The sequence below is a fragment of the Salmo salar genome, chromosome ssa06 (assembly GCF_905237065.1).
Source record: "Salmo salar chromosome ssa06, Ssal_v3.1, whole genome shotgun sequence".
Lineage (NCBI taxonomy): Eukaryota > Metazoa > Chordata > Actinopteri > Salmoniformes > Salmonidae > Salmo > Salmo salar.
In genome coordinates, this window is record NC_059447.1 from 18,157,386 (window position 1) to 18,185,186 (window position 27,801).

General features: G+C 43.6%; 2 protein-coding genes across 7 annotated transcripts; one reads left to right on the forward strand and one right to left on the reverse strand.

Annotated features, from left to right (window-relative positions):
• On the reverse strand, positions 1-10,139 carry LOC106606506 (tubulin epsilon and delta complex protein 2). Of its 5 annotated transcripts, none has more exons than XM_045719868.1 (10): positions 10,065-10,139; positions 9,406-9,527; positions 9,226-9,281; positions 8,487-9,105; positions 8,189-8,242; positions 7,588-7,666; positions 6,989-7,196; positions 4,843-4,941; positions 1,600-1,808; positions 1-536 (listed from the first exon to the last, which is right to left on the reverse strand). In XM_045719868.1, the coding sequence occupies exons 2-10, from the start codon at positions 9,507-9,509 to the stop codon at positions 402-404; spliced, it is 1,563 nt and encodes a 520-aa protein (XP_045575824.1). In that variant the 5' UTR covers positions 9,510-9,527; positions 10,065-10,139; the 3' UTR covers positions 1-401. The 5 variants fall into 5 exon arrangements, with proteins under 5 accessions (XP_045575824.1, XP_045575826.1, XP_045575825.1 ...); XM_045719870.1 differs by having other exon boundaries at positions 9,866-10,107; XM_045719869.1 differs by having other exon boundaries at positions 9,776-10,084.
• On the forward strand, positions 10,140-27,185 carry cfap70 (cilia and flagella associated protein 70). 2 transcript variants are annotated; one of them, XM_045719866.1, is made up of 26 exons: positions 10,140-10,319; positions 10,675-10,858; positions 11,042-11,140; positions 11,265-11,350; positions 11,498-11,683; positions 12,099-12,281; positions 12,532-12,626; positions 12,886-12,988; positions 13,224-13,358; positions 14,812-14,973; positions 16,046-16,138; positions 16,908-16,999; positions 17,243-17,303; positions 17,734-17,928; positions 21,768-21,899; positions 22,575-22,700; positions 22,994-23,127; positions 23,394-23,509; positions 23,910-24,095; positions 24,295-24,488; positions 24,838-24,990; positions 25,535-25,696; positions 26,007-26,096; positions 26,309-26,410; positions 26,791-26,838; positions 26,921-27,185. In XM_045719866.1, exons 1-26 carry the CDS (start codon positions 10,248-10,250, stop codon positions 26,999-27,001), a joined length of 3,270 nt encoding a protein of 1,089 aa, XP_045575822.1. In that variant the 5' UTR covers positions 10,140-10,247; the 3' UTR covers positions 27,002-27,185. The 2 variants fall into 2 exon arrangements, with proteins under 2 accessions (XP_045575822.1, XP_045575823.1); XM_045719867.1 differs by lacking the exon at positions 26,309-26,410.
• Positions 27,186-27,801: the final 616 nt, after the last annotated feature.

Consider the following 27,801-nt stretch of genomic DNA (forward strand, 5'->3'; position numbering starts at 1 on the left):
CTTTTTCAATATCCATCAATCTGAATAATTTTATCTAATTATAAGAGTCTTACAATATACAAAAAGGAACCATGTAAAACCAAAATGCTCAATCACTCCAAATAAATACACAGATTGACATTCCCAACACACAAAAATCCCTCTTTTCAGAAGATTCTCCATTCTTCTTCCTCTGTTCTCAGTGTCCCCTCCTAAGACATTCCATTCATTGGTCTATTCTTCAATAGTCTTTCTTGGTCATGTTCATTAGGCACCAAATAAAAGAACACCGAATGAAACAGGGATGGGCTACCTGGACTTGTCAAATTTGAAACTTTCATTTTTGTTTTCTGCAGGCATTGTGTGCCCTAATAAACATGACCCAGGTGATTTGGCCTGTTCAGTTCATTTGACCTGTTCCTTTAGTCAGGTTCTGTGTCCAGAACCAGAGTAGGAAACATCACCCCTCCCTCTCCAAGCAGGGAGTAAATGTCACGGAGCACGGCGGGGTTGGGTAGTCCAGGAGCAGAGGGCATGACCATGGTGTCAGAGAGAGCCTGTCAGAGAAACAGAACACACACCAAAAAAAGTGACTAATGCATACATACACAGACGCAAAATCAGAGTCTCAATATTGACCTTTGTGGAGAAATCAACTTTTTTCTTTTAACATGGCACAGGTGTGTAATGGCATGGCTCTTGGTAGAAATATGCAAAGGGTGTGTTATTAGCTACCCGATACAGGTGTGTGTGTATGAGACAGATGTGCCTCTTACCTGATGCAGGTGTGTGTGTGTGTGTTTGTGTGTGTGTATGAGACAGATGTGCCTCTTACCTGATACAGGTGTGTGTGTGAGAGAGATGTGCCTCTTACCTGATGCTGGTGTGTGTGTGTGTGTGAGAGATGTGCCTCTTACCTGATACTGGTGTGTGTGTGTGTATGAGACAGATGTGCCTCTTACCCGATACAGGTGTGTGTGTGTATGAGACAGATGTGCCTCTTACCTGATACAGGTGTGTGTGTGTGAGAGATGTGCCTCCTACCTGATGCAGGTGTGTGTGTGTGAGAGAGATGTGCCTCTTACCTGATACAGGTGTGTGTGTGTGTGTGTGTATGAGACAGATGTGCCTCTTACCTGATACAGGTGTGTGTGTATGAGACAGATGTGCCTCTTACCTGATACTGGTGTGTGTGTGTGTGTGTGAGAGATGTGCCTCTTCCCTGATACAGGTGTGTGTGTGTGTATGAGACAGATGTGCCTCTTACCTGATACAGGTGTGTGTGTGTGAGACAGATGTGCCTCTTCCCTGATACAGGTGTGTGTGTGTGAGATGTGCCTCTTCCCTGATACAGGTGTGTGTGTGTATGAGACAGATGTGCCTCTTACCTGATACAGGTGTGTGTGTGTGAGACAGATGTGCCTCTTCCCTGATACAGGTGTGTGTGTGTGAGATGTGCCTCTTCCCTGATACAGGTGTGTGTGTGTGAGATGTGCCTCTTCCCTGATACAGGTGTGTGTGTGTGAGATGTGCCTCTTCCCTGATACAGGTGTGTGTGTGTGAGATGTGCCTCTTCCCTGATGCAGGTGTGTGTGTATATGAGACAGACGTGCCTCTTACCTGATGCAGGTGCACCTCCTGCTGTAGCAGCTCCACTCGCAACCTCAGCCTTTCCACCTCCTGGAGCTCTGCCTGGCTGGTGTAGGTCAGGGTGGGGGGCAAGGGGGTCACCCCACTCAGGTCACCCCACTCACCCTTACTCCTGACGGGGCAGAACGCGCCTGCTCCTTCCCCCTTCAGCCTCCTCCATCGATCCCATGCCTCCCGCTCTGGTCGGAAAAATTATGATTATTTTTAGAGTGAGAGGAGCGTGAGCAACCGAAGCCGAAAACGTTTGCGCCTCCTGTGTGCTTGCTGCTCCCTCAGCTTTAAATAGCAGGGACAAGCCAAGCATTGCGCGCCGTCAAGCATGGACTGACTAACGGCTTTAAAACCTCACCGTCACATTCACACAGGGGGACCTGAGAAGGAGCCTCACCGTCACATTCACACAGGGGGACCCGAGAAGGAGCCTCACCGTCACATTCACACAGGGGGACCCGAGAAGGAGCCTCACCGTCACATTCACACATGGGGACCTGAGAAGGAGCCTCACCGTCACACACACACACAAAGATCTCAAAAGGAGCCCAAGGAAACAAGAATAAATCCGGTGTTACTCTGACGGTTTCTATTTTCATTATCCATAAGTCAAGACAGTGAGGGGTTCAATTAGCTCGTTAGTGTGTGTCCACGTGAAGATTGACTCTCAGGGAGCACATTTCTCCATTGGGGGATCGTGACCTGAGAATGAATCTGCTCATCATACTGTTGTCTGTTGACTCATGACAATGCTGCAACAAAAGCATCACTGTACCATTCTATTGTTGGACATTTACACTGAATTGAATTGTCCCAAAATAAAATGCTGCATAATAATCAGACTACCAGAATATAGATTAGAGATCAATTATAAGAATGATACAGTTCCTTCAGAATGAATACCAGAATGTAGATTAGAGATAAGATAGGAACTGTATAATTGTTCTACAGAAAGTATTCACACCCCTTGACTTCTTCCACATTTTGTTGTGTTACAGCCTGCATTTAAAATGGATGACATTTAGGTTTGTCACTGGCCTATATACACAATACCCCATAATGTAAAAATTCAAAAATATTTACAAATGAATAAAAAATGTAATCTGAAATGTCTTTTGAGTCAATAAGTATTCAAACCCTTTGTTATGGCAAGCCTAAATATGTTCAGGAGGTAACATTTGCTTAACAAGTCACATAATACGTTGCATGGACTCACTATGTGTACAATAATAGTGTTTAACACGATTGCTGGAGAGGAAGGAAACTGCTCAGGGATTTCACCATGAGGCAAATGGTGACTTTAAAACAGTTACAGAGTTTAATGCCTTTGATAGGAGAAAACTGTGGATGGATCAACAATAAAATGTAGTTAGTCCACAATACTAACATAATTGACAGAGAAAATAAGAAAGCCTGTGCCTAATAAAAATATTCCAAAACATGCATTCTGTTTGCAACAAGGCACTAAAGTAATACTGGAAAAAATGTGGCAAAGCAATTCACTTTTTCGTCCTGTATTCAAAGTATTGTATTGTATTTGTCCCAAACATATTACTGAGTACCACCACTCTCATATTTTCAAGCATAGTGGTGGCTGCATCATGTTATGGTTATGCTTTTAATTTTTAAGGACTGGGGAGTTTTTCAGGATAAAAAATGAATGGAATGGAGCTAAGCACAGACAAAATCCTAGAGAGAAACCTGGTTCAGTCTGCTTTCCACCAGACACTGGGAGATGAATTCACATTTCAGCAGGACAATAACCTAAAACACAAGGCCAAATCTGGAGTTGCTTACCAAGAAGACAGTAAATGTTCTTGAATGGCCGAGTTAGTTTTGACTTAAATCTACTTGACAAGACCTGAAATGGTTATCTAGTAATGATCAACAACCAATTTCACAGAGCTTGAAGAATTTTGAAAAAATCCAGATGTGGAAAGCTCTTAGAGACTCTCCCAGAAAGACTCATAGCTGTAATCTATGGTAGAAAATGACAAGATTATGTTTTAATAGTGTTTATGCATCGAATAGCTTTGATTAGTACTCTCTCATCTGTGTTTGTGTGATTGAGTTGGGCCTCTGGGGCTTAACGCTGGAAATTGATTTAAAATGTCTTGGTGATAAAACATACAGCCTGCATTCCATTGAATGATTAGTGTCTGTGAAATGCTGGCCTGTCTGCCAGGACCAGGTGAACCTTCCCTCCAGTTTCTCTCCCACATGCAGATGAACACCGGACTTCAGAAATTGTGAAGAGTACCCAGTGTTCTATGTTGCATTAGTATCTGTGTGTTAAGGAGTGTGAAACTGAGAAGATAACTCTGTATAAACAAGCAGTAAATGACCTAGAGACAGAAACCTGGCGCAATGTACATTTGTGTCTGTTGCTTAATTACACAATGTACCTTTGTATGATTGTACACATCTGTTTGTCATGAATATTCAGGAGGATGTACTTTACTATAAAGAGCTATAACCCAAATCTGCTGGTGGGTTCTCAGTGATCACCTCTGGGTTTATTGTTGACCAGCTCCATTATTGTAATAATGAATAATAAACTTTGATTGTTTTGAGGAAATCTAAGGCTCTCTCCATTGATATTTCATGACAAATCTGTGCCAAAGGTGCTTCTACAAAGTATTGGTACTCAGGGATGTGAATACTTAAGTACATGCAAATTAGATATTTCTTTGTGAGTGTCAGAGAAGGCCGGGGCCAGCAAGGCAGCCAGTCGAGGCTCTCAATTTTAAGTGGGGACTCCGGCTTTGACTCTGGTGTGTGTGTGTGTTCTGGAACATTCTGTCACAATCTGGCCCCTAGCCAGTCACCTTGGAGGCTTTGGGAGCACAAACTGTCAATTCTAAATAAAAGTCCCCCACATCAGCACCACACTGTCACAGTGAGATTGGTGAGAGGGGAAAGAGAGCTCAGCTTATAATTGTATTGGTTCAAGGTCGTGGAGAATATGTTGCATTATACTGTGAGATGCTGTATAGGCTCATTATGCTGCGTGAATCAATTGCAAAGGGTCACAATTTCACCACAAGTGAAGTCCCTGGAAAAGTCAGTAAAGGGAGTATTGGAGGGTAATATGCCTACTTTCCAAGACTGAAATGCGAACTAATTCTCGACATTTGATTATACTCTACACTGTGCCAGTGAAAAACATTGAGAGTGGAGATGTGTGTGCGTGAGTGTATAGAGTGAAGCAAGATTTAGTACCTTTTCTCAGCTGTCCAGCATGTTTCTGGAGGTCTGCCACCATCTTCTCCAGGCCTTCCAGCATCAGCAAGGACTCATATTCCCTCTTCTGGCATGTTGCTTCACATAATAACACGCAAAAAAATCATTCATAAATATAAATGTACAGTGCATTCAGAAAGTATTCAGACCCCTTAACTTTTTCCACATTTTGTTACGTTACAGCCTTATTCTAAAATTGATTAAATACATGTTTTCCTCATCAATCTACACACATTACCCCATAATGACAAAGCGAAAAACGGTTTTCAGACATGTTCGGCAAATTATCTTTACATAAGAATTCAGAACCTTTGCTATCAGACTCTAAATTGAGTTCAGGTGCATCCTGTTCCCATTGATCATCCTTGAGATGTTTCTACAACTTGATCATCCTTGAGATATTTCTACAACTTGGAGTCCACCTGTGGTAAATTTAATTGATTGATAAAAAACATGAGCTGGCGCACACCCAGAATAATAGTTTGTGTGGAGGTGCTGACTAAACTATAAACTATCAAAATAAAGAAAGTCGCACACTCCAAGTGTAATCTCCCAGCAATTTAATGGGCATTTACCAACATTTCGGCATCACTGTGCCTTCCTCAGGGTGGAAAGCACAGTGATGCCGAAACATTGGTAAATACCCATTAAATTGCTGGGAGATTACACTTGGAGTGTGCGACTATCTTTATTTTGATAGTTTAAATTGAATTGATAGGACATGATTTGGAAAGGCACACACCTGTCTATATAAAAGGTCCCACATTTGACAGTACATGTCAGAGCAAAAACCAAGCCATGAGGTCAAAGGAATTGTCCGTAGAGCTCCGAGACAGGATTGTGTTGAGGCACATGTCTGGGAAAAGGTACAAAAGAATTACTGCAGCATTGAAGGTCCCCAATAACACAGTGGCCTCCATCATTCTTAAATGGAAGTTTGGAACCACCAAGACTCTTCCTAGAGCTGGACGCTCTGCCAAACTGCGCAATCGGGGGAGAAGGGCCTTGGTTGGGGAGGTGACCAAGAACCCGATGGTCTCTCTGACAGAGCTCCAGAGTTCCTCTGTGGAGATGGGAGAACATTCCAGAAGGACAACCATCTCTGCAGCACTCCACCATTCAGGCCTTTATGGTAGAGTGGCCAGACTGAAGCCACTCCTCAGTAAAAGGCACATGACAGCCTGTTAGGAGTTTGCCAAAAGGCACCTAAAGGACTCAGACCATGAGAAACAATTAACCCAATCGAACATCTCTGGAGACCTGAAAATAGCTGTGCAGCGACGCTCCCCATCCAACCTGGCAGAGCTTGAGAGGATCTGCAGAGAAAAATGGGAGAAACTCCCCAAATACAGGTGTGCCAAGCTTGTAGCGTCATACCCAAGAAGAGTCGAGGCTGTAATCCCTGCCAAAGGTGCTTCAAGAAAGTAAAGGGTGTGAATACTTATGTTATATTTCATATTTTTTATACATTTGCTAAAACATTCTAAAAACCTGTTTTTGCTTTGTCATTATGGGGTATTGTGTGTAGATTGATGAGGGGAAAAAAACAATTTAATCAATTTTAGAATAAGGCTGTAACATAACAAAATGTGGAAAAAGTCAAGAGGTCTGAATACTTTCTGAATGCACAGTATGTATAACAGACATGAGCTAAGCATTATTATTACACATTGACAAATAATTACTCTCTTCAGTATTTGAAGATGAAATTAAACAAATGCAGTGATAAAGCGCAATGCAAATCAATCTCAAATGTATTGGTAATGGTGCTATAAAAAATGAAAAGGTTTTGCTGTATCTAATTGCTTTACATTACTCAGAAGTTAATGTAATTAATTGTTATCTGTAGCATAAAAACAGCTCTGTCAAATGATTGCTAATGGCTTCAGCAGAATTAATAAGCTCAGCAGTTAATGAGGTCAGCGGACTAAGGGGTGACGAGCTGAAAAATAACACTGAACGTTCTTATTTCTAAGCTAACTAAATCCTTAGTTCTTGGATAAATGGACCCCTTCTCCACCCCCTATTGCTTTTCTTTCCAGACTCTTGTTTTCTCACCGCCCATACTTCTGTCATCTCCTACCAGATCTCCATCCCTCCATTTCTGTAATTTCCTATTTCTTACTTATCCCTCCTTCCATCCCCCCTTCTGCATCTCCTCTGGCTGGGCTGGTACCTGGCTCAGTGCCAGAGGTTCTGAAGGTCTGGCCAGTCAGCAACAGAAGCCGCTCACTCTGGTAGCAATGACTCAGATCCGTGCAAAGCTGTGTCAGTCTGTCCACCTGAGCCCCGGTGTCGGCCGGGCTGCCACTGGTTGGCCACTCTCTGGGGAACTCACCCATAAGGGGACGGGTCAAGGAGAACAAGCAGACAAGACTCTGAGATAATATTAGAAGACAAACACACACACATTTAATTTTCTGTGTGTGAATTCTAAAATCTGGTGTGTTATTTTGAGAAACGCTGGTAGACACTGAATTTGATGCCGTGCTAATTTCTCTCTCGTAGGCTGTGTGAACGAGTGGGAGTGAGAGAATTAGTAACGAGTTTATACTCGTTGAAATGAACAATTGATATCTCTGCAGGTCCCATGTCACAAATAAGATATACTATTAAAACACTATTTAACTACTCGTTAATGCCTAGACGTAAGCATGGGGGTGCATTAAATCAGGTTTAGCTATATGTGGGTGTAAAATGTTCAGTTCATCTGAGGAAGGATACAGTGGCTTTCACTCTCTCCGTGAAGTGACTCCTCTCCGCCACAGGTTTGGATTGTAGAGCCAGGACTTTGTCCCATAACCTGAGGGTAGGAAAAAAAACTGAAAGGGTCAAATGAATGTCTCAGCCACCAATACAGCAGTATACATCAGTGGAGGCTGCAGAGGGGAGGACAGCTCATAATAATGGCTAGAACGGAGTGAATGGAATCAAACCATGTGTTTGATACCATTCCACTTATTCCGCTCCAGCCATTACCACAAGCCAGTAATGCCCAAAGAAGGTGCCAACCTCCTGTGGTATACATGTATAGACTACTTCTTGTTCCCCAAACAAACACAGCTCAACATCAATGAGTATGCAAAAGACATGTAGAAGAAAAAAAACGATCACTTTTTGGACTTTTGTTTTGGATACCTAGCCAGCTGTTCCTGACAGAATCATAGCACCTGGACACACTGCGGTGCACAAGGAATGTACCCTTTAACACATAATACATTACGGAAATTCTGTATGCATTACGGAACACTGGATGGGAAATGTTACATGGAGGATGATATAGGTCAGACATTTTCTCCACAAAATATATGATTCACTGGCTGACCTGCTTTGTTTGGTCCTTAGACTGATCCACTTAGTTAACAACTGTGTGGGAGCCCTGCCACAAAAACACAATCAAACATGTACAGTGTCATTAAACCACACTCAAACTACTTATTGTCACAACAGACTAGTCATATTATATCACAAATGTTGAGTTGCTTCTGGCCAACTTCTTAACGATATCAGTACGGTACTTTGACGTTCCATTTTAATTGGCTATGTTGCTTCTGGAATAGGAATTTGACACTGTCACATACTTTGTTCACTAAGCAATGGTCTAGTGTTGTCTTGCAGCCTACCTATTCTGTGGAGGTGAAATTACATGTGCTTTTGGCATCCCCTCCATGTGTGAAAGAGACACCGTGTCCCCGCTAGGGGGCTGGAAGGAAGTGGCTGCAGCTGACAACCACCTGTGTGACACCTCAACCTGATGATGTGCTGATGAGGCCTGTGGTGATTGACCCTGATCATGTGACACAGGACCTGGAGGACCAGCCTGCTTCACTGCCATCCCAGAGGACTGGGGAGGAAACCCCTTTGATGACACGACAGATCGTTTCTGGATCTGGACAGAGCTTCTGATCATGCTTGCCCTGCCTTGTCCTGAATGACCTACCGGATGACCCATCCTCCCCCTTCCACCCCTGTAGAGATGGGACGCAGAATACTTTTTGGACTCTTTTTTGTCCATCGTGATGGGTTTGGAGGTAGTTTTAATGCCATTTTTATTCCCTTTGGTGCCACCTGGGGTCAGAGCCCTTCCCTTGCCCTGTGTAGTGTTCACTGGTTCTTTCTTTGGTCCTGTACAGTTCTGAGGGTCTTCTTGGGGTGCTGTGCCAACACGAACTCTGAGGGCCTTCTCCAGCAATCGATTCAGCAGTTCCATCTCCCGTCTCTCCTCCAGTTGGACATCTGGGTCTAAACAGAGAAAGAGAAAAATATGCTGACAACGTAGATATTAAAAACATGACCATTTCCAGTTACTACTAGTACACTGGGCTTTCAGAGAAAATAACATGTTGTGGATCACCATAATACCATTTTCAACATCATTTGTCAGTTCTATTTCCTTGCAGTCTTCCTGCTGTGGTCTCCTGGTGAATGATCAGACGGCAAGCATGTTATAACATAGGCCTATGAGTTACCTACTCATATAGAACAACTGTAGACCATTAGCTTAACAGATAGCAATGAACGTGGAAGTTTTACTGTACTTACAAAGAACGCAGTATCTCCCTGTATTGAAGGATGTTCTCGTTTATCTTGGTCTCCTCTACTTTGCACAACTTGATGGCTTCATCCACAAGGCTAAGCAGTGACATGATGCAGGCAGCCTGGCACTGTCATGCACAATAGATTAAAGTTCACAGTGACTATGCGCAAACAAAACAGCGCTACTATATCTGGGGTGTAATCATTAGTCCAAAACGTTTTGCATCGGACAACTTTCTACAGCGAAAACAATATGTTATATTGGACACATCCAGGTAGGTCCCTCTCCGTTTCGTTCCTAGTGAATACACCCCTGCTCTAGCTCGATAGCTAAATGAAAGCATAGGCACACTGCAAACGTAAATGCATCACATACACATTAGAATGCAGCATCTTGAGAAAGTGTGACACTTGCCAAACATCTGCATGCAACTTTAGCAAGCTGTCATATGTCTGTTGTACTGACCCGCGAAAGCAAAAATCGGAAGTTACGCTAGGTAACGTTAGCTAACTGGCAAAACAGAATAGATTTGCAAAGTCCAACCGACTGTGACAAAACCCATTCAAAATTGTCTGGCGTTCATACACAACGTCTACTATGTAGTCCTTTAAATACTGGACAACATACATATTACTCAAGTAAAAAAATAGCACACGCGACTTACAAGTAACTAGCTAGCCACTCCACCAACTCCAACAACAATAACCCCAACTTCTCGCGATATTCAGACTCGCTACTATGGAAACCGGGACACTGATGTATTCACCTGCTGCAGTGCAGGGGGTTTGTTTTTCCAGAACAACCAACAAACATTTGACTTTTACTCATTCTGATTTACAAAACCAGAATGGAACAATTTCGTGGTGCGGGAGACAAAGCAACACTCGTGAAAATAACAGTACTTCGTGGAAATAACCTGGTAAGCTTGCATCCCTATCTGGTTTCCAGTACGTTAGTAGCACTGATAGAATATGAACGGTCAGTTGTAGTAACTTGCATATATGGCTAACTTGGTGTTTTACATTCTTGGGTTCTGGGGATCCACAGTTGTGCACTTTTTTTTGTCCTAGCTCAGGAAGTACACCTGATTCAGTTAATCAAGAGTTTGATGACTAACTTAATGGATCAGTTAAGTCAGGTGTGTTTGGCTATGACAAAAATGTGCACCCCCGGCTGTGACTGAGCTCTATTGATCAAATTATGCTAGCTAGCTAACGTTAGTATTATAATAAACACACCCCTAACAAAATGGTGTCGCTGTTTTTCACTTCCAGAGGGGCAACAAGGCTGAGTCCATCCTGAACTATGTGAGGGCTGAGTTCAATGGCATCGTCCTGGGAGATTCCCAGAAGCTGGATGCTGCTGTGGATCAGGGCGTGGACTACAACTTCACCTGCAGCTTTGAGTGCTCAGATGCTGCCCACACATTAGATGACATGGCACACAAACCTGTCATATGTGAGCTACTACTAACTAATCCATTATTATGATGTGTGCTGCTTGTTTGATGTTAAAGCCACTATTTATCTTGACGATTGATCCATATCCTCATTGTACCGTGTTTCCCTCGTTCAGCCAGTTGTTCACCAATCCACGGTTGCTTATCACATTAATCCTCTCTGTTGTGTCATTGTCATTTAGTGACAGTGATTGAGGTCCTTCCCAAGGAGAAGAAGCAGAAGGAGGAGAAGACTGCAGTTATAGGGCAAGCTATAGTGGACTTGCTACCTCTCTTGCATGGTGAGAGACCAACACATTAGATCCAATCAAGTATCCATCTAACTTAATACCTTCCAGGGCCCCCCAAAAAAACTCGCTCATGTTTGAAATGTAAACGTATACCTCTCTCTCTCACCCTCAATAGGTCAGGTCAGCTTCTCCTCCACTGTGCTACTTCATCCAACTCCTGGCTCACCTGCGGAGGCAGCCTCACAGGAGGGCAGCTGTAAAGTAGGAGTAAAAACTAACCAGCACGAGAGACGTGTGTGTGAGACTGTGTTCATACGTGTGTGTGTGTGTGTGTGTGTGTGTGTGTGTGTGTGTGTGTGTGCTCTGTTTGTTTGTAATTGACATCTCCCTCCTCTGCCTGGCACCCAGCCATCTCTAGACGTGACCGTCTGTGTTCCCGAGCCTCTGCTATCCAGCGTCCAGCTGTCTAACTCCAACCTGCTGAAGGTTACTGTGGAGACAGCTTACTCTGTCCCGGAGGTGTGGAACCCTGTCTCTGGGTCTGGTCCTCCCTCCAGCTACGTGGCTGCCCTGCAGGTTCCCCTCACTGCAGAGGTGAGAGATAAGAGACCTATGTTGCCATCAGGGTTGGGGCCAATTCCATTTAAATTCAGTCAATACAGGAAGTAAAGTGAAATTCCTCTTCTTTTCATGCCATTTGGCAAATATTTGCTATTGAATAGAATGACAACTCTATAGGTTAGTTCACAATCACACTGGAATAGTACAGACCAATTCCCATACTAATGCACTAAAGCATTTTTACTGTGGAAATGTTGTCAACTTTGAACTATTGACTGTAATTCAAGGATACAATATACACACACACACACACACACACACACACACACACACACACACACACACACACACACACACACACACACACACACAGATGAACCCACAATCCCTAATGTCATATGACATTTCAGTTTAACTTGTACCTGACACATTTCTTGTTTCCCCCCAGAAAGAGCAGGTGCTGATGTTCTCCAATGGGCTGCTGAAGGTGGGCGGGGAGAGTGAACCCATGGGAAGACCCAGGAAGTGGCCCTTGGGTCCCCTGTTGGCTCCTGGAGCTCAATTCATACCAGGTGTCTCCATGGAGGGAGAGCCCATTGAGATGGAGGATGGGGATCTCACCAGCATAGAGGTACTCTAGCCTACTTGTACTCTAGTATTATGGTTGGTATAACCATCTCTAGTATTATGGTTGGTATAACCATCTCTAGTACTGCCGCACAATCTCACCTTAATACCAAATTAATCAAATGTTTTTATTGTTCTGTCGTTTTTTCAATTATTGTCATTGAGTCATCGTTGTTTGCGCTCTCAGTGGTTTGACCAATACATTCTGTGTAATGTATGGATCTCTTCCCCTCATCTCTTCCTGTGTTTCCCAGGACAGGGATTTCCGTAAAGAAGCGGAGACCAATAAGAAGAGAGTGAGCTGGGACACAGAGCGTCGTTGCTTTCTGGATGCAGATGGTGCAGCCTGGTGAGACAGATACACCACCTCACTGCCAACAATCTGCTTCTATTGAGCCCTGCTTTAAACACACAAATCTTGGATTTTATCTGTAACAAATATAAGTAGAGAGGCTATGAAGCTACAGTATCCTCAATAAAGTTTTTCAATATTGAATTGAAAAAAGTTGGCCTATATAATGCGCTGCTACCAAATTGCCCTTTGGGAACAATAACGTTTTATTGAATTTAATGGAATTCTCTATCCATGTTCTATCCTCCTCTCTCAGTCTGACCCGTAGGATAGCAGAAAGCAGACTGTGGCCAGTAGAGGTCATGAGGTCACCACAGGTTGGAGCCACTAAGGGAGGGAAGGCTGGCAAAGACAAGGGAGTAAGACACTGAATTTCTCCTATACAGGATCTGATTAAATCACTCTTGGCCATTATTGTTAATATCCTTACTAATGTTTGTTTGAACTGCCTTTGTGTGTGTGTGTGTGTGTGTGTGTGTGTGTGTGTGTGTGTGTGTGTGTGTGTGTGTGTGTGTGTGTGTGTGTGTGTGTGTGTGTGTGTGTGTGTGTGTGTGTGTGTGTGTGTGTGTGTGTGTGTGTGTGTGTGTTCAACAGGGTGAGGATGAGACTCAACTCTCCTTCCATGGAGTGGCATACGTGGACATGGCGCCCCTGTTGTACCCCGGGGCGAGGCGTGTCCGTGGGGCGTACCAGCTCTACCCCTTCTACGACTCTGACCTACTGGTCAAGGTGAAAGTAGCTTCGACTACAGCCATTCAAGGTTTCTTTAGAATATGGTGTAGTTGGGGCCTCCCAAGTGGCAGCAGTCTAAGGCACTGCATCTCAGTGTTGCGGCGTCACTACAGCCTGGGGTTCAATCTCATTACCGGGAGTCCAATAGGACGGCGAACAATTGGCCCAGCGTCGTCCGGGTTAGGGGAGGGTTTGGCCGGGGCGGCTTTACTTGGCTCATCGCGCTCTAGCGACACCTTGTGGCGAGCTGGGCTTCTGCAGGCTGACGCGGTTGTCAGTTGAACGGTGTTTCCACCGACACGTCGGTGCAGCTGGCTTCCGGGTTAAGCGAGCGGGTATTAAGCACAGTTTGGCGGGTCATGTTTTGGAGGACGCATGACTCGACCTTCGCCTCTCCCAAGCCCATTGGGGAGTTGCAGCGATGAGATAAGATCATAATCACAACATTGAGGAGAAAAAAAAGGGGGGGGGATAAGAATATGGTGTTGACAGGTTTGGTATCGCAAGACTAAGGTGAGATAGTCTTGCTGTGGCAGGTGTGGAGGAACGGTCAGTACTAATTTGTCACTCGTGATTATTACAGAACTGCTTTAGGTGTGTGTCTGTGTGTGTGAGAGAGACTGTGATATGAGTGGAGAAATGAAACAGACTTGCAGAACAGACTACCAGAACAGAGGCAGCCATGTTGACTAATTCATTCTGAGACACAGCAGTTGTCCAGATTATCATCCATTCTATTCCGTGCAGTTTTCGTGTCCTTGTTGCTCTCTCTCTGTCTTGGAGTTTTGTTTAAAGTATCATTCTGCTGAGGACATTTGGTTAGTTATTTTGGTTTATTTTTGTACATTTCCTATGTAGCTAGATAACACTTTATTGCCCTTAAAAAATGTTCTATGATACCCTAAGGTGTGCTAAAATAGAGAATCAAAACACTTGATGGTCCATGTTATTACAATCTTAAAACAAATAGTTTGTGTTAGCGCAGTACATCTCATAACCATTAGGTTTGTAAGGGATCTTAGCTTGTACATGAACAAATGTGGAAATATGAGATACATCCGTTAACCACAACACACATTTGACACATCTTTTAGTATTCCACAGCTGTGCAGCACTGTATCCCTGCGGGGATGGTTTTTACTCATTGCCAATTGGCTTGTTGTGCCATTGTTTGGATTGTTAATGGAGGCTGCTGAGGGAAAGATGGTTCATTATAATGGCTGGAACGGAGCAAATGGAATGGCATCAAACGCATGTGTTTGATGTATTTGATACCATTCCACTGATTCTGCTCCAGCCATTACCACGTTCATAAGGCAACAAATGGACTGAAACAGGAGGGACGACTATGGACTTGGTCCTATAAGTACCGTAATTTTCGTTTACCCGTTGCAAAATGTTTTGTTACGGTGTGCCCTAATGAACACGACCCTTGTATTGTGTTTGACAGGCTAAGAGAAACATCAGTGTTCTGAGAGAGAGTATCAGGGCTCCGGCCACCCAGGGCCGAGGTAGGGCCCCCTCCTCCGTAGGCTCCTGCAAGGCGGTCCCTAGTAAGATGTTTGACGGCGGTCACAAGGGCGGGAAGGACACCAAGGATTCGCCCAAAAGGGTGAGCGACTGACTTACTGCCTTTTTGACCATGATGGGGCTCTGTGTCTCAGACAGTGGCTCTTTCTCTATTCATCTTTCCTTGATGCCTTGCACCCTCTCTCCTTGCCTCTTTCTCAGAACACATTGGAGAACAAGGTGAGATGGGAGGGGCCTTTGACCTTCTCCTCCAATATGGTTGAGTAGGAGGCAAGGAGATAGGATGCAAGGAATCGAAGAAAAACAAATTGCGATAGAGCTAGGATATGATTCCTTGTAAAAGGTCTCAATAGCATTCAGTGACATCCTGTTGATAGGCCAGCTGCAGTCTCCCACAGAGCATCTTAGATCAGAGACCCTGATTTCCTCTATGATTGAATTGTGGGTCGGCCGCAACAGGAGCGCTTCCCAAAGCAATTAGCCTTAATGGCAGCAGCTTGCCAGCGTCGTCAGAGAGCGGTGAATCATCTCGTTAGCTGTTAGCTCATCTGGCCCCTCGCTACAGCCCCCCCCCCCCGTGGCCCAGCAGCAGAAGGAGCGACGAACACACACACTCACATACATACACGTAAACATACACATACACAGCCACCCCACCAACTAAGCATCTGTCATGGCCAGACAAATAACAGGCTCTTAAACACAGGCATGCACCCACACACACATGTGCCTCCACAAGTGTGCACACACATGCTCACACACACACATGCATGCCCACGGATGCACACACACAAAGTACACATACATACACACACACACAAGCATGCAAGCATGCACAGGTACATGAATCGATCCACACAAACAACAACCTCTCATTCATGGTTCATACACAAGTGTTGCCTAGAAGTGTTGCCTAGAGGTATTGCCTACACATGCCCACATCCAACCAGAAAATAACTGTTTAATAACTGTTATGAACTGTAGCATGGCTGAACCATGCAGTTGGTTTGCTATTGTCTATTTTCAACTTTGTCTTTTTTCAATGTCTCATGGCAATATTCTAACTTGTAAAGAGTGAACTAGAAGAGAAATATGCTGTGCTTGTTTGTCTTCATTGGTGGGAGAGAAGGACATAGTGATTTGTTTTATTTCAGCCTGGGACTCAGGGGAAGTCAGCACCCATTGGCACTGATAGTGTGACGCTGGTTGAAACAGAACAGCAGCAACAAGTGAACACAGAGGGTCAGGTGAGTTGGGGTTCTGTGAACCATTAAACAATATCAAATCTAGAGGTCATGTATACATTTACAATGTAGTCATTTAGCAGACTCTCTGTTATCCAGAGAGACTTACAGGAGCAATTAGAGTAAGTGCCTTGCTCAAGGGCACATCAACTGTAATGGTTGTCGTCGGATAAAGCGGACCAAGACGCAGCGGGGAAATGTGCACTCATCTTCTTTATTAATAGGACAAAGAAGGAAAAACCAAAATAAACACGTACACGAAAAGACACAACGACGAATAACAGTGTGGTAAGGCACAAGGCTATACACACAACAATTTCCCACAAAACACAAACAAAACACATACCTATATATAGGACTCTCAATCAAAGGCAACTACAAACACCTGCCTCCAATTGAGAGTCCAACACCCAATTACCTAACATAGAAATACTAAACTAGAGAGAACATAGAAATACAAAGAACATAACCCAATACCCGGAAATAATAAATCAAACACCCTTCTAAGCAAAACCACCACCCCAAACCACATAAAACAAATACCCTCTGCCACGTCCTGACCAAACTACAATACAAATAACCCCTATTACTGGTCAGGACGTGACATCAACAGATTTTTCATATAGTCGAACCAGCGACCTTTCCGTTACTGGCCCTACGCTCTTAACCGCTAGGCTACCTGCCACCCTCAATAAGTAGAACCTATCATCTCTGTGTACCATTTCCAGTGTATCTATTGCATGTGGCAAATGAACTTGAACCTTGAACTTAGATGTATGCAGATTCCAGAACCTACATCATCATTGAAATCGCTCTTGAGAAGTCGCTGGTGCCAAAGAGATCACCGGAAGAGTTAGCCAAAAGGTAACGTAACGTTTGTTCAACTTTAATTAAATATGTGGAGTGGCCTCAAAGATAAACATGTAAGTCTGAAGTAATTGAGTGGAAGTACTGCAGTAATATAGATTGGAATGGGAAGAAAAAGGGATGGTTTGTTTGAATAGATGTTGTAGTAGCAGTTGTAGTAACGTTGTAGCAATATCCTTGTAACGTTGTTGTAACATTGTTTTATGGTTTACTACGTTTTCTCTGCATTTCTGTTGAAAGGGTGATGGAGCTGATACCTCCTAGAGCTCCTTTGCCTCGCAGACCTGCTGGAGCAGAGAGAGTAAACCACCACACACACACACACACACACACACACACACACACACACACACATTCCACAAACACAATCCAATAACATGGTCTGATGATTGCACTTCCCTCAATCATTACATTCACTCTGAGTGATTGCCATCTTGTGGCCATAATCTAGACTTGTGAACACAGTCAAAGGTAGTAGCCTGCTAAAGTAAGTAGAGGCATAAAATGCCAGTGGTTTCCAGTGATGATAGCTGCTGTCTCCTGCGGTCCAGCACATCCCAAACCAACGTCACACTTAACCTTATAACGGGCTCTGGGAAATGTAAATTGTTACCAAATGTCATAATTGTTTGAAAACAAGTCTATTTTTAGCCTTACATAGCCCGTCCTTCCTTGCGGCTTTGCTTCCTTCCTTGCTTCCCTACTTCCTTCCTTCTATCCTGCTGTACCAGGCTGTGCAGGAGTACCAGGCCCAGATAGCCAGTGTGGCAGGCCAGGTGTTGGAGCAGTACCAGCAGCTGTTCGGGCCTGCCTTCCTGCCCGGAGAGAAGCCTCTGGACCCAACCAGCCAGGAGCAGCGCAAGACCAAGCTCCTGGGAGAACTAAACTATTCTGGGAAGTACTTTGCTTTCAAGGAGCAGATTAAGGTGAGAAAGGGCTGGGTCGCATTCATTAGGCACCAAAAAAAAATGACTGAAACAGGCAGAGAATACCTGAACTTAAGAAACAGTTGTTTTTGTTTTCCGTTGCAAAACCTTTTGCTACGGTGTACACTAATGAGTATGATCCTGGTTAGGGGAGTGGGTAAAGGATAATGTTGAGAATGACCGTTGCATGAGGGCTCAATAGCTGCTTTTGGACAGCGGGGTCGGGGCTAACCAGTGGCCAGCTGGTGCTTATCTCCTAAATTCTGGTTAACAAGCCAGTCTGCTTGTTGTTCTTCTCATCTGAGGTTGGTTCCTTACAATGTATTATAGATTTAGTGAAAGATCAATTGGATCCCAAATATCCTGATCCCAGATCTGTTTGTGCTGTCTTTCCAAGTTTGACCAGCCTAGCTCTGTCGTCCCTTTTTAAGTATTTTTGAGAAGACAATTCAATGCTGTCTGATACATATGTTTCCCCTTGTATGTTATTCATAAACAATTGTTTTTCATAGAATATCAGAAGTGGGATGTATAATAAGACTAACAATATACAGTTGAAGTCAGAAGTTTACATACACTTAGGTTGGAGTCATTAAAACTCGTTTTTCAACCACTCCACAAATTTCTTGTTAACAAACTATAGTTTTGGCAAGTCGGTTAGGACATCTACTTTGTGCATAACACAAGTAATTTTTCCAACAATTGTTTACAGACAGATTATTTCTCTTATAATTCACTGTATCACAATTCCAGTGGGTCAGAAGTTTACATACACTAAGTTGACTGTGCCTTTCAACAGCTTGGAAAATTCCAGAAAATTATGTCATGGCTTTATAAGCTTCTGATAGGCTAATTGAGTCATTTGAGTCAATTGTAGGTAGACCTGTGGATTTCAAGGCCTACCTTCAAACTCAGTGTCTCTTTGCTTGACATCATGGGAAAATCAAAAGAAATCAGCCAAGACTTCAGAAAAATAATTGTAGACCTCCACAAGTCTGATTCATCCTTGGGAGCAACTTCCAAACGCCTGAAGGTACCACGTTCATCTGTACAAACAATAGTACACAAGAAAAAACACCATGGGACCACGCAGTCGTCATACCGCCCATGAAGGAGACGCATTCTGTCTCCTAGAGATGAACATATTTTGGTTCTAAAAGTGCAAATCAATCCCAGAACAACAGCAAAGGACCTTGTGAAGATGCTGGAGGAAACAGGAACAAAAGTATCTATATCCACAGTAAAACAAGTCCCATATCGACATAACCTGAAAGGGCGCTCAGCAAGGAAGAAGCCACTGCTCCAAAACCGCGATAAAAAAGCCAGACTATGGTTTGCAACTGCACATGGGGACAAAGATCATACTTTTTGAAGAAATATCTTCTGGTCTGATGAAACAAAAATAGAGCTGTTTGGCCATAATGACCATTGTTATATTTGGAGGAAAAAGGGGGAGGCTTGCAAGCCGAACAACACCATCCCAACCGTGAAGCACGGGGGTGGCAGCATCATGTTGTGGGGGTGCTTTGCTGCAGGAGGGACTGGTACACTTCACAAAATAGATGGCATCATGAGGCAGGAAATTATGTGGATACATTGAAGCAACATCTCAAGACATCAGTCAGGAAGTTAAAGCTTGGTCGCAAATGGGTCTTCCAAATGGACAATGACCCCAAACATACTGTTGTGGCAAAATGGCTTAAGGACAACAAAGTCAAGGTATCAGAGTGGCCATCACAAAGCCCTGACCTCAATCCTATAGAACATTTGTGGGCAGAGCTGAAAAAGTGTGTGCGAGCAAGGAGGCTTACAAACCTGACTCAGTTACACCAGCTCTGTCAGTAGGAATGGGTCAAAATTCACCCAACTTATTGTGGGAAGCTTGTGGAAGGCTACCCATAACATTTGACCCAAGTTAAGCAATTTAAAGGCAATGCTACCAAATACTATTTGAGTGTATGTAAACTTTTGACCCACTGGGAATATGATGAAAGAAATAAAAGCTGAAATAAATCATTCTCTCTACTATTATTCTGACATTTCACATTCTTAAAATAAAGTGGTGATAGTAACTGACCTAAGACGGGGAATTTTTACTAGGATTAAATGTCAGGAATTGTGAAAAACTGAGTTTAAATGTATTTGGCTAAGGTGTATGTAAACTTCTGACTTCAACTGTAAATCTGTGGTGTCGTGTCTTCGGGGGTACCATTAAACTGAAGATATGTTTATCAATTACCTCCCTGTAATTATTATCACGCGATTAAACTGATTAATCGTTTAATTGTAATTAACTAGGAGATCGGGGCACCAAGGAGAATATTCAGATTACAAAGCTATAATTTTCCTAATATAACTTTCCTGTACTATAATATTATATCCTATTATAGTATAGGCCGATTATCTTCTAGTTTAAATGGTGTATTTTACCTCTAGTCCAGTCTCATTCCAAACGTCGTAAATTGTTGTATCTGCACGAACCCAGTCTTTACTAAAATCATCCATACATCAATTGTCTTAAAATCATTTATTTACTACACTAAGTAATTAACAGAAAACATACAAACAGTAATTATCGTCACAAAGGATTGGCAGAGGAATGTGCCCTTGTGGGCTAAAACAGGCATGGCTGGTCTGTTAGACAATGGGTCATAAACGGTCAGCTGAGAATGCACACCTACAGAGTTCATTAATATTAACAATTGACAATTGAAGGCTCACTCATTCGGGAACAATTGCAATCAATATATATTTACGCTCAGTGTGTCGTTCTGATGGAGTGTTTTGTCCGCGTTCTCTCTCTCTCTCTCTCGGTTAGAATAGATCTTTCAGAGCGACATTCATTAATGTCGTCATAGAATGGTTGTTTCGTTGGTCTTCGCGTTCGATGATATAATTTACTTAGCTGCAGACTAATAATTAATATCAAAGACTTGTTCTTATTCTGTCGGTATCAATAGTCTAAAAGTTAACCACGTGGTATGGTTCACTTTCAGTAGAGGAATTGGATGGTAAAACCTATTGGCCATCGAGTGGAGGCCTGGTCTAAGGAAATGTAAATCAGGGAGGGTTTTATAGTGACCCTTGAACAGGCTTGTCAAATGACGCCTGGTCCTGTATGGGTCCCTGGGGGCGTGCCCATGACTGAGCTAGACTTGGTTACAGAAATACAATTCTATCACATTACATCAGTACATAGCATCTCAATGTCTTACAAAAGCTTTATCCTTATTAATACATTCTATACAACCATTATGATGCAAGTCTCAAGCTGATGCTATTATATAAACAGTTTTATGGTAATATGGCTATATTGTCTCTTCTGAGTATCACAAAACTGTACCAAGCGGATCAGTTCGTAGCTGGATTCTTCACCAATCTTCCATACCTTCTCCAGAACACAAAATGTCGCTTGGCTCTCCAATTCTATGAGTTGGAAGAATTTCCTGTGTCTCTCTATGGGCCATGTGGCCAGAGACTCTCCTGGAATTTTAGAGTTTTTACAAACCTTTACACATAGGGTGTATTGGGGGGAAGGTAGGTTGGGTGGTGGTGCAAAAGGGAGGGGGTCAACTGTCCTCACTGTACCAAAAGAGGCCAACGTCATGACAGTGGTGATGTTTCTGCTACCACGTCAGGGTCAGTACTCTGTGGTGATGTTTCTGCTACCATGTCAGGGTCAGTACTCTGTGGTGATGTTTCTGCTACCATGTCAGGGTCAGTACTCTGTGGTGATGTTTCTGATACCATGTCATGGCCAGTACTCTGTGGTGATGTTTCTGCTACCATGTCATGGCCAGTACTCTGTGGTGATGTTTCTGCTACCATGTCATGGCCAGTACTCTGTGGTGCGTATCGTGAGGGAGAAGATGCTGCGGACCGAGGCCTTCTCAGATCCTGAGCAGCTGCAGGCCTTCCTCAGCCAGCTCTATGTGTTCCTGGTGGACGAGATGCACGTTGCCCTCAACAAGGCAAGACACACACACAAACACACATCCTTGCTCACCCTTCCCAGTCCCACCATACATACATTTACATGACCAGTTCTTCCTTTCCATGGATTTCAACCTATTCTGTTCTTCCCTTCTCCCTTCCTTAATGTAGTCTCGTAAACCCGACCACAGGCAAAAACAGTGACTAGGATCTGGTTTCAATGATGGACTCTTTTGGTATAGAGGAACTACGTCACTGCCTGCGTCACTACTTTATCCGCTTTAATAAAGTACTAAATAGTAGCTAGCAGGATGGAGATCACAGAGGTTATTGTGTGCATTTCACAAATGGCTAGTTTGCATCATCTATCTTAACTAAAACCAGTGCAAAGGTTTTGCCTGTAAACTTTGGTTTTGAATCGAGATGTTCTGGCATGGCTGCCTTGTGATTTGTTGGGAGAGTCCCCAGATGTGTATTTTATTTTTTTATTTTTACATAGGCAGTGACGTAGTTCCTCGATACCAAAAAAGTCCATAATTGAAACCAGCCCCTAGTCACTGTGTTGCCTAGGGTTGGATGTTCATAACTATCCCTTATGGGGCTCTGTTTATAACATGCTATATTTGGTGAAATATATGAATTATATGCAATCGTTTGTGTCCACAAAATGTACAAAAAAATACCTAACTGCCTTGCCCTTCTTCTCTCTCCAGACGCTGTCAGTGGATGCCCAGGAGACTCAGCCTCGCCCCCTGGTGGACTGTGCCCAGCTCATCCACTTTGCCAAGGAGGCCCAGCTCAACGGGGACTACCAGCTAGCTGCCCAGTACTACCAGGAGGTAACAGAGTGTTGGAGGGGATCATTTTGGGCAAGGCGAAGTGCTGAAGAACTCATCTTAATCACATTCTGAGTAGTTACACACTGTCTGTCTGCACCACACACCTTGTGCTGCAGTCACTAGAGTGCCTGTGACAAAGCTACTGAATGTTTTCAACCATTGGACCTTTAGTTGTGACGGGAGGGATAAAACATCATAACAACGGACATTTCTAAGTATGGTTTTAGTTAGTTCAGAAAGGGATGTTCTAACTCTGTTAGTGAGCTTGGTTTGTGATGGTTCTCCCCCTGCAGCAGCTGACTCGTGACCGTAGCGACCCAGCCCACTGGTTTGACTATGGGGTGTTGTACATGCTGACGGCTGACTACCAGAAGGCTGAGGAGTGCTTCCACTACGCTGTGTCCATGGAGCAAACACACCTGCCCAGGTAATAGGGAAGGGGAGAGTAACCTGGTTCAGCGTTCAGTCTGGTTTAACCAGACTAGGGGAATAGAGGTCCATACTTAAAACTGACATCCAGTGAAACCAGGAACTTGTCATTTGCATGTATACCTCTCATGGGATGAGGGCCCTCCCACAAGCCCTTTCTGGGGGTTTTCACCCCTGCACAATTTTCTTTTATGTATTTTTCTTTTATGAGTAAATAAATGAATTACAGAGTCTAACTGAATGATATTCTCTGTCTGTCTGCAGTTTGCTTATGTGTGGTATCCTGGCAGAGATGGGTGGACGCCTTGAGGAGGCAGAGACATTCTTTGAAGGAGCCACGTGTGTGGACCCGGCCAATGTGGTGGCCTGGACTCTGTTCGGTAAGAGATGAGAGTCAGGGAGGGAGATGCTAGCCTGGTCCCAGATACTGTATGTTTGTAACAACAACCCTAGGGTTGGCTCTACAGCACAAAGTGATCTAGGACCAGGCTGGAAACGCCTCTATTAATCACAAACACAAACAGATACCTCTTACTTTAATTTGTCAGCGAACATCATCTAATCCCAAGAATTCAATACAAAGAAACAAGGACACGCCATGATACTTTAGTAATAATTTATACCGTGTTACAATACTAGAATAATGTGTTGTAATAGAGCTGTTTGACTTTAGAAATATTGGTGTCGATTCTAATTCTTCATTTGGAATCAATTGGGAGTCAGTTCCAAAAAATGTGCCATCCAATGGTGGTGACCATATTATCTGTGGTCACTGGTCAGGCCTGTTCTATGAGGGCCAGGAGAACTCCATCCAGACAGAGATGGCCTTCCTGGAGGCCACCAAGCAGCAGAGGGCAGCCCTGGTGGTCACCCCACCCTGCAGGGTGGAGACAAGCGTGGAGTCACCAGACCTGGGGGAGGAGGAGCAGGAGGTGGTGAACTGTGAGTCGCTCACCATCAAGCCAGGTGAGCACTGAAGTGTAGCAGATGCAGTATCGCTAGCTGGTTAGCCGAGCGACAAATCGAGCATCGTGCGGTGGCGCCACCCTGCTTGAGACTAGACATATTGTCAGCCTTGTTCAACCAAGACCATGCTTTGTGAGTGTGAGGTGTTGTTGTGCAAGAGGTCAAAGTCATTTCTGTGATCTACTTTTGTTGGCTGTAGACGTGGATGGAGACACAGAAGCCAGTGTGGTGACCGGGTCTCAGAGCTGCCAGGACAGCAAGCCTGGGGAGGGATACAAGGGAGGTGCTGAGGCTGAACCTAGTGCCATGCAACACCTAGCAACCCCCACCAGACTAAACACCACCATCTATATGGAGACAGTGCAGTTCCTGCTGCAGAACAACGCACTACAGGTCAGCAACATGAGCACACACACAGCTACTAGACACACACTAAACCATGGCCCAATCCAACAGAAGATAATGAGTGAAAAACACATACAGTATGTTAGACTGGTAAGTTACTATAGCTCTGTATAATAGTATCTCTCTCACACTGTCTTCATGCTTATCACTCTTTAATTTGGCCAATATTCTGATACGAGATCTGTGCATCAGTCCAGACACATATTTGTCAGCCTTCCCTCTGTGTCCTGTGTTTGCTACAGATGGTAGATGATAAAAAGAGACTCTGCACGGTGATCCATGTGGTTTATTGTGTGTATGTTTCTAATCTTGTCCAATTCTGACCCTTTGTCCACAGATGGCCCAGAGAGCGCTGGCCCAGGAGCTCTTGTGCCCAGAGGGGGGTCTGAGCAGCTCCTACCACCTGGCCCTGGCCCGCCTGCAGCTGCTCAGGGCAGAGTACAGCAGCGCTGAGTCCAGCCTGAAGGAGGCGCTCCATGACAGCTTTCAGGTAGCGCCAACAGACATTTCCAGCCCAATTCCCAGACACAAATTAAGCCTGGTCCAGGAGTAAAAAGCATTCTCAATGGAGATTCTCAATTGAAAGAGCTTATTAGTTCAGAACTAGGCTGAATCTGTGTCTGAGAAGCTGGCCCTTTCAAGTTCAACTTTCAACTTTATTGTTACAAAGGAAATTGGTTTTGCAGCAATCTGATGATAATCTGATGCTTCTAAATGGTTTATATATTATTCCATACAGGAATCAAATGTCTAACACATTAGTGTGATCCCTGCAGGAACTGAACCCACAACCTTGGTGTTATTAAAACCATGCTCTAACTAAGTGATCTATACAGGATATGATTGCTATATTGTATATTCTGGACACGTATGGGGCCCAGATGGGTATATTCTGGACACGTATGGGGCCCAGATGGGTATATTCTGGACACGTATGGGGCCCAGATGGGTATATTCTGGACACGTATGGGGCCCAGATGTGTATATTCTGGACACGTATGGGGCCCAGATGTGTATATTCTGGACACGTATAGGACCCAGATGTATGGGCGTTGTTTGGGCACATACACCACCTGACTGGGGAGTTTGGGAAGGCCCAGGAGTGTTACGAGAGGACCCTGGACTTTGTGACGGATGCCACAGACACACACCCCGTCTACCTGCGCCTGGGATCCATCTACCTGCAGGAAGGGGAGGTGAGATGGACGGGGTGGGGGTCGCACACAACACCTGGGACCTGAGAACAATGTATTTACTACTGGGGAATATTCAGGAGTTGGTAGTTGTTTTGGTGGAAACTGAACAATACATTATTCTAAAAATATTAAAGTTACCTTCTGTAATTAACTCCCTGTAATTAAGAGTCCCTAGGAGTGTGTGAGATACGTTGTTTTTGGTCTGTTAGTTTGACTCTGCATCTCGTCCACCAATTAGGTGTCTACAGCTCCTACCTACCGATGTGTGCCAACATGATTGAAATTAACACTTTATGTATTGACACTAAAGTTTCAGAGGGCGAAAACGACTTACCTGCGCGCCTGCAAGAGCTCCCCCTCCTGCCTCACCTGGCTGGGACTAGGGATCGCCTGTTACCGGGTAAAAATACCATATCTACTCTTCCCAAGCTCCTCTAGAAATGATACTGCTCTTTTTGATTATGTATGAAGGATATATTTGTGTGTGTATTTTTATTATTTGTTTAACCTTTTATTTAACCAGGCTAATTAGGAATACATTCTTAGTTGTGTGTGTGTGTGTGTGTGTGTGTGTGTGTGTGTGTGTGTGTGTGTGTGTGTGCCCACACACAGCTAGGGGAGCTGACTGAAGCAGAGGATGCACTGACAGAGGCCAACATCCTGAACAACGGGAACGCGGAGGTGTGGGGTTACCTGTCTCTAGTTTGTCTGCAGGTGAGCATTCAGTCCATAGAAGTAGAATCCATAAAACGGTCCTCCCCATTCAAGTCAATGATGGCCAGCCAGATTGCCAGAGTTCGAGGTTTCAAACCCTTTCTATGGATTGTGTTTCTATGATCCAAACCTTATGATGTCACCCCCAAAGAATTACATATCGAATGAAAGAATCTCTGTTTTTACATCTTGTTATGTGGGACTGAGTGCTATAGTGTATATATACAGTACAGTATATAGTGTGTGTAGAAGGGGGCCAGAAGAGAATTGGCTCCTTTAGGGCCGTGTACTGGGGTTTTTGACACAAACAAAGAGTTCAGGTGAAATCCATGTTTATTAACCCTCAAGTGTATGTGTGCATGTGTGGTTGTGTGTTTCAGACGGGCAGAAGACTTGAGGCAGAGCAGTCCTACAAATACGCCCTGAAGGTTGTTCCTCTCTGAATTGTTTCAAAACAATGTTATTGATATGTATATGCATTTAATGAAGTAAATTACTTTTATTTCACAGTTGAACCTACAGAAAGAGGCAGTTCTTCGTGAGATCAAGGCACTCCAAGATCATGTTGGCTTTGGAAATCCATGTTTCTGAAGAATAACTGCCGGCACCATCAATGATTTAGATTAAAAAACAAAGATGAATTGTAATTCTGGTTGGTAAATACCTAATGGTTGGCATTGCAAAGGGACTGTGAATTGTGGAAGGAATTACACATCAATGACTTGTACACTTGCCTCCATCTTCAGCTATATCTGATTAAAAGTTGTTACTTTTGCATAATGTAGGATATAATATTGTGACACAACAAAGATGTGCCGATCCAGAGAGAGTATCTGTCCAGAGGTGGAAAAAGTACTAGTTTGTCATACTTGAATTAAAGTAAAGAAACTTTGATGAAAATTACTCAAGTAAAAGTGAAAGTCACCCAGTAAAAGTCTACAAGTATCTGGTTTTAAATGTACTTAAGTATCAAAAGTTTAAGTAAATGTTATAAATCTATTTCCTTATATTAAACAAACCAGATGGCACAATTCTCAGGACAGCCTGGGACAGGACAGCCCCAGGACACCAACAATCAGACCCCATTCGCGCACAATCGCAATAACGCTTGAGTAATGTACAGTTTATAAGCTACTTCCTACTGCATACAGTGCATTCGGAAAGTATTCAGACCCTTTCACTTTTTCCACATTTTGTTACGTTACAGCCTTATTCTAAAATTAAATAAGTTATGTTCCCCCCTCATTAATATACACACAATACCCCATAATGACATGTGAAAACCGTTTTTTTGAAACGTTCGCATAGAAAAAAAGCGAAAGAAAAAAAAAGATATACCTTATTTACATGTGGGAAAAGTGAAGGGGTCTGAATACTTTCCGAATGCACTG

Bases quoted from the DNA above. Each gene is read 5' to 3' on its own strand.
- LOC106606506 (XM_045719868.1), bottom strand. From the start codon at position 9,509: ATGTCACTGCTTAGCCTTGTGGATGAAGCCATCAAGTTGTGCAAAGTA. The intron at 4,942-6,988 runs GTAAGAAATAGG...TATTATGTGAAG, and splicing joins GGGGATGGAAGGAGGGATAA to CAACATGCCAGAAGAGGGAA. The intron at 537-1,599 runs GTAAGAGGCACG...TTTCTCTGACAG, and splicing joins AGGAGGTGCACCTGCATCAG to GCTCTCTCTGACACCATGGT.
- cfap70 (XM_045719866.1), top strand. From the start codon at position 10,248: ATGGAACAATTTCGTGGTGCGGGAGACAAAGCAACACTCGTGAAAATA. The intron at 12,627-12,885 runs GTGAGACAGATA...CTCCTCTCTCAG, and splicing joins GATGCAGATGGTGCAGCCTG to TCTGACCCGTAGGATAGCAG. The intron at 22,701-22,993 runs GTAACAGAGTGT...CTCCCCCTGCAG, and splicing joins CTGCCCAGTACTACCAGGAG to CAGCTGACTCGTGACCGTAG.